General features: G+C 33.5%; 1 protein-coding gene across 8 annotated transcripts in view; it reads left to right on the plus strand.

Moving 5' to 3' along the window:
- LOC139963800 (short transient receptor potential channel 4-like) overlaps positions 1-12,194 on the plus strand; it is a 272,215-nt gene that overhangs the window by 137,240 nt on the left and 122,781 nt on the right. Inside the window, exon 1 of one of the 8 annotated variants that reach the window (XM_071964961.1) lies at positions 7,215-7,614. The exons of the other annotated variants lie outside the window; for them this stretch is intronic. Within the exon in view, the coding sequence (XP_071821062.1) occupies positions 7,426-7,614 (189 nt within the window). The 5' untranslated portion in view covers positions 7,215-7,425. Of the gene's footprint in view, positions 1-7,214; positions 7,615-12,194 lie in introns of those variants that run through there. 8 annotated transcript variants of the gene reach the window in all.

Here is a 12,194-nt window from a genome sequence, read left to right on the forward strand (position 1 = left end):
GTTCTCTTGACGGTGTTTGGTGGTTGGGCTGGAGTTGTTTATGTAGAATTTGTTTTCGTGGCGACATTTCGATATGAGCTCTGGGCGTTTGTTCAGGAGGAAAAGGTGTATAAATAGCGTAATGATTTCGTGTGTACTTAAATGCAATTAGATAATTCTTTCTAATTGTATCAATTGAAATTTTAATCAACTTGTGTCAACGAATGGTATTTGGCAGTTTTCTATATATTGCCCCCCCCCCCACCCCCCCCCCCCTCCGCCGCACAATACCCCCAACCCCTAATTATTTTTGCATCCTCATGCCATATTTTTAAGGACATTTGTCCTTCATTACAGATATTTATTTTCATTTAATACATTTCTTTTTTACAACAATGAGAATAAATTTTCTGAATATGTGAATGTAAGTAAAAACGTGTAAAATCACTCGTGGTTTTCGGAAAAAAGGTGATTTTGATAAAGAGGAAAGTGAAAATTAAAGAAATGAAATTCAATAAAGAGTTCTTTTGAATGAAAGGAACGAGAAAATAAGAAAACCAGTCAAACCAACATTCTTTAGACAATTTAATTATTAAAAATTTATTTATTACCTCCTTTTTTGGGTATAAATGTTTGATAATTGTCACTGTATAAGCGATTCTTAAGAGCGTATGTCCTAAATGGCATTACCACAAAAGTCCACCATATTTTTCTTAAGTTATGAACTATTCTTCTAGTAAAACTTAATAAACACAGTCATGCATCAACCACTGTATCTTAGATAAGCATCAATTGAGATCGCGTTTTTCCAATTATAGTTGAAAACGCGATTAGTACATTCAATAACATTGTAGGCGCACATATGTGTTTACCATATTTACCAACATAGGAACGTTCCTTTAATGAGACAAACGGTTGGTAATATTAACTTATATTTTGTCATTCTTGTGTCAAACTGTACAAACTTCTTTCTCTTTTTTCCGATTCTTCTTCTTCTCCATCTTCTTCGTCTTCAAAACCTCAGTTAATAATTTTATTAGCGTTCATGAAGGTCTCTAAACTCCAAACTAAGTTGAAATTTATTTATGATAAAGGCCAGTTCTTCAACGCTATAGCGGGAAACCACTAAGCCGCTATCAAGGCTAAGGACGTGATCCTGGAATCTTTGCTAATGAAATTAACAGGGGTTTCTGTAACCTTGCTTACAAATAGAGGAACAGAGAAAGAAAATGATTCAGCTAATAAAATTAATTACCAAACATAAAAAAAAATGCAAAATATGATATCGGAACTCACACGTAGCGATATAGTTATAGTATAAAACAATGCCACCAATGTAAACTCAGGGGTATGCACTACTCGATTTTGGAGTGGGAAATAAAACGAGAGAAATATCTTAGGGATGGCCTTTATGGTTGTCAGTATTCATTTTATGCGTTGTTGCGAGAAGGCCACAGGTGTGGAAAGTGCGTGTTGTACAGATGGTGTGTTTTGCATCACGTGCTGAGGGAATGATGGGGGTTGACCGTGTGACATAAGAACAAACATCGGCAGGCGTATACAACCCTGTATATCTGCACTTGCGCTTGTGATATATATATAGATATATATAGGCAAAAAAAAATACCCCACTCTTTCCGTATGCCGCTATGACTACAGAACAAATGTATAGCAAGCGGCTGAATTGGTTTTTATAATCGTACACATTTTTGTTGTTGTTGATTTTACAATTTTTATTGCATCACGTGTTAAACGAATAATGCATAGATCACTCAGATATGCTGTAGTAAGAAAATAAAAATAATTGTAATCTAATACATTGTGTTGAGTTTTGAATATCAATTCTTACACGCTGTAAGTGATATATTATATTGATATTAATGAACGTTGACAAAGGCTGTACTCGTATCAAAGACACAGTACACATTATATAGATCGCTCATAAAGGTTTAAGTCAGGATCATGCGCAGTAGGCCTAGCTATTCACTTTCAATGGGTGACGTGTACTTCACTTGACGTAGGACCGACATGACCACATGGTTACAATCTTAATGTAAGGGGGACTTGATCAAGTTGTTTGGTTTTCTTGCCCAAGCTCTATCTTGGGTGACATTCTCTTAGGAGGTATCGTATACCACCGTGACGCACCACCGTAACAACGTCATGGTCACGTGGTTACAGTCTCCATGAATAAAAGGGGACACATATGGTTGAGTGTGGATCAACAGAGTTGTTTGGTCGTTAGTGCAACATTTCTTTCTTTATAAAGCAGAATGTCATTAAAATGGTTTCCTCTTGGATTGGTTCTGTAATTCCAACTTTACCAATGAGAGTTGTGCTTACATATTTGTTTACCCAGTGCCAACAGAGTAATGTGGTGTATTGACCTGTATTCATACCATGTTATATGCATGTGAATGATGACTTAAGCTATTAAGCTAAAATAAGATGTGATGAGATTCCGATATTTGGATGAATGCATACCAAACACACAAACTTGCTGCTACATTAATGTATGGAACATTGCGTCTGCCTTGCTTAATATGTTGCACAAGCAGAGAATCGTTACATTAAACACAATTATAGGCCTTTGTCTATACCTCGCTGGGTTTTGCTATGTTGAATGTCACTATACTTTCAAATCTTCTTTTGTTGTTGATAAATTGGCTTGTCACCGTAGCAGACCGCGATCGTGAGCATTCATGGATCTGGGATATTTAACGTAAAAAATTTGTATTTAAAAAACATGACTTTGTATTAAAATGCTGCACATATATATAAATATATGGATTTACATATAAATATATGGATTTATATATATATATATATATATATATATATATATATATAGATATTAATATGTATAAATATATATATATATATATATATATATATATATATATATACATATATAAATATATAAATATAGATATATACGGGTGCGTTGTGTGTGCGCGAACTGGTTTTGTATTCTGACCGAGGACTTGAACAAAGGAAAAGCAAGTGAGGACCTCATACGTCATTTCAAAAAAATTACCACGTCCTCAGAAGATTTTGTTGTTTAAAGATATTGTTGAGATTTGGGTAAACGTTAACTTGAATAAGTGAAAGTAAAACAATGTGCGTGTGCGATGTGATTTTCGTGGAATCATTGCACGTAGTACTATTATTATTTACTAGTTATAATCAATTTTCAATCCTTATCGAAAACTTACAGGGAGATAAATCAGTTGCCCTCATCTTTACATGCAGATACCTATGGCGTATATACGCAACGTATACGATTGAACGATGGATTTACAATAAACGTACCAAAAGCTAGAACATATGCATGTTTCATCGCTGTTGTCACGCTCCAGTGACGACGTTTGCCACAAATTGTTTTTACACACATTATATTATTTAGCTACACAATAATCTCGCTGGCGGGCATTCACTCGCAGTGACAGCTCAGACATAGTGTAGGCCTATAGGCGATATCCTCGCACACAGAGATTGAATACGTATGTATTGTGTATACATGTATGTTATGGTGTATGAACGGTTGTAAGTATTATTGTAATTAATCGAAATAAGATAATCCACTAGATTTGCTCCAGGGTGAAGAATTATATGCAAATATTTGATGAACTTCATTCCAGATTCAAAATTATATTCATCCATCCATACAGGTAGATAGCTAGCTATATCCAGCTATCTATCTAATTTTCTAGCTAGATACTATACTTAACTAGATATCGATATAACTATATATAGCTATCTATGTATGTAGCTAGCTGTATATCCAACTATAGATATATATCTAGCTAGATCTAGCTATCTATGTATCTAGCTACTAGATTAATCCATATATCTATCTATCTGTCTATCGATTCTTTGTATCTGCTATTAGACAATACATTATTCTTTCTTAGTCATAATAGTAATAATAGTATTGCACGTAGATCCGCAAAATCGTTCGCCTTGACTTGTTCGTCTCAATGCATTTGGCATTGAAGCAATGAAGCCCAAGTATGCCGCCGACCATTAGGTTTCAAACATGTTTGAAGAATTTTTCAGCTACATGCTTCCAATTGAATCAAGCTTTCAATAATTGCCTTGCGGCTTTGTTATTGTAATAGCTTCGTTCTTCTCTGTTCGCCAGGAAAACTACAGAGGTTTGGGGATAGTCATGTTCAACGGTGCGTATTGCCCACGAAAAAGTGAAATAAAACAGATGAGTGGTAGCTATTTGCATATGTTCAATCTTGCATGCCCTAAAGATAAGATACATTTAACAGCTTGATTAAAGGAGGGGGAGGAGGAAGAGGATCATATAGTTGTTTTATCTCAACTTAAAGGGGTACTTCGAAGAAGCTAATTGATAGTAGAAACTTTGAAAGGTTGTATTGATGCGAGGAATTTGTCAACAAGTGGTCTTGATTTGAAAAGGTCGAAATAAATTGCAATATCGTGTAGAGATCAACAATTGAATTGGATTTCAAATTATGTGGCACATTATTTGCTTTTCCTTAATATTTTAAATTTAATATCCGTCTTGAGAGCTCAATGTAAAAAGGAATCATTCTGCATTAGTAAACCATAGCTAATGTCGAATATCACAATTATAAACTTAGTATTGCTGTTATTGTTGTTGTTGTTGCGTGTGCCCGTGTATGTGTATGCGTATATATTCATAATTATATATATAGGCCTATATATATATATATATATATATATATATAAATAATTATATATATATAAATAATTATATATATATAAATAATTATATATATATATATATAAATAATTATATATATATATATATAAATAATTATATATATACAAATATATATATATATGCATATATATATATATATACATATTCATATATATGCGTGTGCGGTGTGGGTGTGTGTGTGTGTGATGGTGTGTAAGTACGTATTTGGCTGTCATGGTTGTGACATCAAGATTATTGCGTTAAATGATAAACCAAACAACCAAACCTCTGTACTTTTCTTTGATAAAGACATTGACATACCTGACCGGGTTACCTGCTACTTAAGTCACCGGAACTCAGTACCAGGCACAACGACATAAAGCAAATATATCATTTTTGCTGCTTAATAAACACAAAATGAAACATTTGTGGGACACAAACTTTTCTGTATTGTATTTTCCATATCATATTTACCGTATGGTACATGGTATTGCTATTAACGAGTAAGTCATCATTAATACGGTGTTATATTATTAGTAGATTAATGTTGACAATCGCATTTATGATCTCCTAGTTATATCGAAAATGTATCCAATTATGTGTGAACATTATTACATGGTCTGATCAGAGTGACACAACGTGCGCAACCCAATGCTTAGTGAATATTAAAACACTTCTTCTCCGTCTAAGGGGAGCAAGTGTCACGTTTTGCTAATGTCCGATAATAAATCATTAATACTGATAGATAATGTGCTCCTGCCGATATCACTATACACTACAGCTTCTATATGTTCAGACCGCCTATCAGAGTTCATATACCTACCAACAACAATAAAACACTTTCGAAAGCAATATTTCTTCTCGAAAATCTGCCGGATATTTTTCTTCCCTATCCAAAGCGTTGCTTCGTCGTCACCATTGGGGTGCTGTTCTTTTTTTTTCTCGCACCATGCCTGTGAGATTGGGAGATACTCTGCTATAAGAAATTATGTGGAAAAGATAAACACCTTTAGTAAAGTTGATGATTTTGACGAGTTTACAAGCTTCAGGATGTGTTAATTGGCGATTTCGGGATTCAGCGTTTCACATGTAAGGGATCTGGCATTTACTTTTTAATGGTATGCGTAATCAATAATAAATATATATGTATATATATATATATATATATATATATATATATATATATATATATATATATATACATATACATATATATATATATATATATATATATATATATATATATATATATATATTATGATTATTATGTCTCACAATTTGAACGCCATTTGCGTTAATAGCAAGTTTATTTTCTGAGATCTTTTTAAAGATGTTTCAAACAAGGGGGTTTAGATCTTCATTTGTTTCAAAACGTCTTTACGGATTGTGGTATCGATACTTAGTGACTTTTGGGTCATTTTCTTCTAACACTATTTATTGCCGAGAGGAATAACTAAATACCTACTGCCGGTATGGAACAATGCGCACTAGTAAGACAAGCATAGGCGTGAATATCTAGGGTTTCAATTCTGTCAGAATTGTGTTAAATTTGAAGAAAAGAAACACGACCAACTAAATTTAATAAATATGTTAATTATCCATCCACTTCAAAGCAGTAAAATGATTGATAACTTCTTCTTTGGAAGACTTTGAATCCCAAAAACGTTAGTCATTATTTTAATTTCCATTTAACCATTAATTCACATGTGTTAATATTTATTTCCTTGTTTTACTCATGTTGAAAAATAGAACTCATTTTTTAGATATTTCACATGAGTTATGCAACTGAGTCGATGTCATCGTAGAGGGGGGGGGGCAGGGGAGGGACACCCAATGTACATGGCTTGATCAGTTTGTACTGTGAATAAGAGGCAACCGTTAATCAGTATCAAATGAAGTGTGTTATAACATCGTAACACATGTTAGACCTGCCAGCAGATGCTACTGTGGAAAACTTACTAACAGACGAATTTATTATTCAAAACCTGTTTCAACTAATGCCTGGTTATGAGTCTAAACAACTGTCCCTATCTTTGACCAGTAAGTATACCTTACTCTAATATGATAGTTTCAGTACCGGTCCCTATGCGTTGTGGTTATATGTCTCTGTTGATCATCTGACCAGCAAACATACTAAAAAGGAAGTGATGAACGTTTTGGACTTTAGGAACAAACCCTTTAAAGTCCCAGACAAATAATATTCTTAAAACAGCCACTACACTAAACACCGCTAAGTTGGCGTAGAAGTCTATTTAATAATGATATGCTTGCACTGTTTTGATATTGTTGATATATATATATATATATAGGTTTACCTGTGAACTCTGCAGTATTATGCACAAAGCCACATATAAGATATACATCTAGTAGAACTTATATCAATATCAAGTTAAGCTGTGATATAGATTGTGAATTCAAACTTTTCATAAACAAAACTTCCTCTTTAATATGTGGTGATAAAACCAGCATAAATAATGCTTTTGATTCCCAAATGGCATATGTACTAAATAGTGTAACAGCAGTTATGTGGGTATGGTATTACAATACCGTACGTTTAAACTAAAAACCTCACCGAACTATATCCAACAAGAACCGTTATCTTAATACCGGTATGTATGTCGGAACACCTACAAGAAAACCTCGAAGGATTATTTTAGTTCGAGAAAATCAAACGGCGTGTATTATATCGATATTGACACTGTTAAAATTAGCTAATGTAAAATAAAAAAATAAAAAAATCTTCCTAAATGGATTATGAAACGTCCGTAGGAACCGCTAAGATGCGTTATTTAGAAACATCAATAGCGTCCAATGACTCCGGGGAAGTTAAAACTAAACTGGTGGATAATATATCGGACTATAGTGTTGGAGACGATGATGGCTCTTTCTTTAGAGACGGAAGTCCAGAGACGTACGAAATGCAATCCTTGCCCGACGTAAGTTCCTCCATTTTTATCTACCCGATACTCATAGCTAGTACAGTAACTATACTGTTCATGTTCCACAACCGTGCATCAGTGACTATACTGCGCTGTGTTCGCAACACGGTAACATGTGTACAGTTGGCACAGTAATTACTGGAAAGCTGTTACACGTTGAACTACGAGTCCGACAGGTGAAAATTTGCAGTAATTAAAAAAAAATAATTAAAAAAAAAAATTAATTTTTTAAAATTTAAAATTTTAATGATTAAATTATAATTTTGTAAATTTTAAATTTGCAGTTAGACAAAAAATGGAGTAATTACTGTGCCACCTGTAACACATGTTACCGTCTTACGAACACAGCGCAGTAGTTACTGATGCACGGTTGTGGAACATGAACAGTAGTTACTGTATAGCTATGAGTATATTTGGCTGTTTTATTTCATTTTTTTTTTTTGACATCCAAAATTTGGCCCTGGTGTTTGCATTCAATTAAAGTACTACGGACACCTAGCCAATTTTCAGTATATATATACATTCAATATAATTGGTGTGTTTCATAATCTCATTCAAAGTCAGTTGAAATATTTTGAGAAGCTCTTTTCGTTTTCAAGATAAACACTTTTGAAGTTTTTGATAAATCTGGTAAACTCATTAAATATCTGCAAATTATGACGTGGAGTGCTGCGCTCATCAAAATGTCTTATTTTCGCCCCTTATAAGTTAACCTCTCATAACAAGCCCACATAAAATCATTTGAATAAATGTGACGGTCCTCTTTTCGAAGGAGATATTAAATTATTTCAAACAATCGCCTCAGGCCACAAACCTGTGTTCAAGTGTCGTTGAAAACAAAGGTTGTGAAAACAAGGGGATAACATACCAGAAAATTAGGCAGTCACTCCCTTTACATCATCAATGTGTATAATAAGGTCATGTGTATTCATAAATATAATTGAGTAAAAGATTTCTAAAATGGGTTTTGATCTAAGCTGAATCTATTTCCATAATTTCTAAAGTAGAAAACCCCGAATTTTTAAAGACGTCTCGATTTTCTTTATTGTAATGACTAGGGTAATATTATTATTTTTTAATCATATTTTTTAATAGAAATACGCTTCGATCCTTTTACGAAGTTACTTTATACTTAAAAATATGATTGCATTTGATAAAAGCAACAACAGATATGTTTCATTTTGAAAAACTTTACAAAATTCGGTGAACCAATTTGATCCGATTGAAATATCGATGAAGCCGAAATAAACCATCAGTTTATATATGCATACATCATATAGCTTTGTTGCATAGACAAATGTTTGCGTTAGGTTTAACATTGGTAACGAAATATGTAACATGTTAGAATTAGTTGTAGGTGTGACTTTTCATTGAGCAAGCTGACAATAATCGATAAGCTCTTTTTTGTTGTATTTTGTTTTTCGGTGGTATTTTGTACAAAAACCGCCCAAGATGAAGTTACTTTATGACACATAAAACCGTTCAAGACATTCTCGCAAAATTCTACAAAGGGCTGACGAAATTCATTCATGCGCACTAACACGACGTGTGTAGCTGCTTATCATGCCAAATCAAATGCACGAAAACAGAGTGTCTCTCATTAGACACACACACATATAAAATATCCAAATTTGTTCTATAAATGGCGATTACTTAGTTTAAGACTGCGCAGCTGTAAGTCGACTGTAAAAATTATATCAAGTTATGACTGAGTTTTCTATGAATGAACAGTTATAAGGGTATTAAACAATATGGCTATACTGTTTTTCAAAATATCTATAATTACATTCAAACAATTATTACCTTGGAAGTGGCTCTTCAGCTGATTGGAACTCTAGTCCAATCAGAAAGCATATGGATTGTTGTGACTAAGGTGTAAACTTTATCAGCTCCTGATTACCCCCCCCCCTCTCCCCCTGCTCCCTTCCCCTCCTCCCTCCCCCTCCTCCCTTCCCATGTACCGTATTTTCCATCGCCTCTCCTCTGTTTTCATTTGATAAAGTCATCATAATCACTCATATATACATCATAATAGTTTCCCCCGAAAAACACACACAAACGTTATACTCTCGTTACTTATTTGACGAGAATTTAACCCTTATTCAAACAATTTTTGGGGCATCTCCATTGTTTTATGTCACAGTGGATCTTCTTTATTGTGTATAACGATCAAATATGAGCATGACAGCAACGAAATATCTGTTCTAAATAAGGATTTGAATTAGGTTAATTGCTAGTACACTTTCAGGAGCAGGAGGCAGGTGTTTAACACTCGAAGGCAAACCTACTCTTTCGGTCGACCGTGAGTAACAGAATAAAAGTGTGGCGGATTTTATGAATTTTAAGAAAATTTACTTCATCTATAACGCATCTGCCCGTTTCTTACATATCCATATGTAGTTGTGGTATAGTTGATTCCACTCCCCCGTATTACAGGCTCCTTGCCACTGTTGCGCCAGGGGTTCTTTTGAACCGTAAAATTTTAATAAGTTGTAGAGGATGGATTTTGTTGGCCAATAAAGTTTTATCTCACTTCAATGACATCATCAACAACGTATATATCCACTCAGATGATTTCTGTTGTTGTTGCTGTATTCCATCATGTAGGGGATATTGTTTTGTTTAATGCATTGTTAGATAATCGATCGAAGGATGTCACCATTCATTTATATATTTGATTGTCTCCTATCTAACGGGCAGAGTCTGTTCTCACGGTTTTCATGTTAGCAATAGCCTCTTTAACCTCTCCCATAATGTAATCATTTTAGGAAGTTTTCTAGACTAATCATAAATAGTTCAACGATTCATAGGATAAGGAAACCTTTTAAAGGCAAAATTGTCTTTAGAATTTTGCAATAGAGAAATACTATGTGCAGTAAGGTATGTAACATTCTATTTCCGTGTTTGTTTGAGGGTGTGGGGTGGGGTGAGAGGGGGGGTGTGGGCTCTTAAATAGTTTGTATATTTGGCCACTTTTAGTATGATTCCCATCAACTATTAAGGCAACACGTAGTGCTATTCATTTGGTAGCAGAATTTTCACTATATCCTATTTGCAATTTTGACTATCTTTTCTTGTCCATAAAGTTCATCACTATATTATTGGCTCTTGCAAATGTGTTCAAATAACTAAAACATTTATTGCACATTCTCTCTGAATTTGTGACCCGTCAAGTTAACCTCCGTTATGGAATTAAGAACATAGATAATATGACTTTCGGTTAGAAAGAATGATCTTTGGTTATCAATGAAATGCTTCTTAAAGTTTAACCCTGCGTGACCATTATTTCATCTTTCTAGCAGATTAGAAAGTTATACTTGTAATTGCTGATGGATATTCTTCCATTTGTTTTTTTATGACACGTCATGCATTTATACATTGCTCATTGTGTGAAAACTGTATTAAAAAATAACAATTTAGAAGAATGGAGAAAAACCTAATTGCTATGTTTGAAAAACCATCTCCATGACGTCATCGTTAATATTGATATCTATTGAAAGTCACGTGGGAAGTAAACGTAACACTGACTGCGAATTAATATGACAGATTTTTTATCAAATATATCTAATTTAAGGAAACCCGATCCTGTAGAATTGTTAATGTTTTCAATCTTGCGTAGAGTGGTCGATGATTCTAGACAGTTGAATTAAATATTAATAACTTTATTGAATATTCTGTTGAAAAAAAAGGAAGAGTGGAATAGAAAAAGACATGCTTACCTATTTTATATAGCATGTGGTCATCGCTCGATAAATTTTAGAAAGTATAAAGCAAATAAAAAGTATTGCAAAAATATATTCTCTTTATAAAACGTCACCCAGAAGTAAATATATTTCCAGCTGTCTTCATGTTCGTAAACTAAGAGCGACCTTTTACGAACTCCAATTAAACTATGAAAACATACGATTTTCCGCAACCACTTTTTACTTTCTTTTTTTTTGTATAAATTTTTCTCGTTACAAATCCATATCTGGGTCTGGTTCAACCATTGTAAAATTATTGCCGAGACGAAACAACCTGCTTATCTTTAAAGTTTTCTATCTGAACAAAAAATAAGAAGAATTTAATTAAAGGCAGAAATTTTAGAGCTGAAGATAAGATTCGTGATTTCTCTAACCATACAATTAAAAAGCCTTGGACGATCCTTCCAGAATTGTTCTCTAACGATAATATTCCAATTCAAACGTTATGAGATTATTGCAACAGAATCTCCCGAGGGGATCATACATCGGTGTTTTTAAGTGAGCTTGAAAATTGATCATTTTATAGAGTTATCTTTTTGTCTTGAATATCACCGGGATGCTTTTAAGCTGCTGATATATATTTTTTTGGAGGGGGGGGGGGGGGGTAGACAAGAACTTGACCAGATAAGAAAAACTGAAAAATTAAAATTAAAATAGATAAGTGAAAAGTAGAGATACATATTTAACCACCGTGAAAATATCATGCTCAGTATGTTTATGTATGTATAAATGTATTAAATATATATATATAATATTTACTTATATCATGTGGTGGATATAGGTTTTGTGAATATTATAATGACATAAAACATGATAAATTAGAACAATGAATAA

This window comes from Apostichopus japonicus, chromosome 22, assembly GCF_037975245.1.
Source record: "Apostichopus japonicus isolate 1M-3 chromosome 22, ASM3797524v1, whole genome shotgun sequence".
NCBI classification, from domain to species: Eukaryota; Metazoa; Echinodermata; class Holothuroidea; order Aspidochirotida; family Stichopodidae; genus Apostichopus; species Apostichopus japonicus.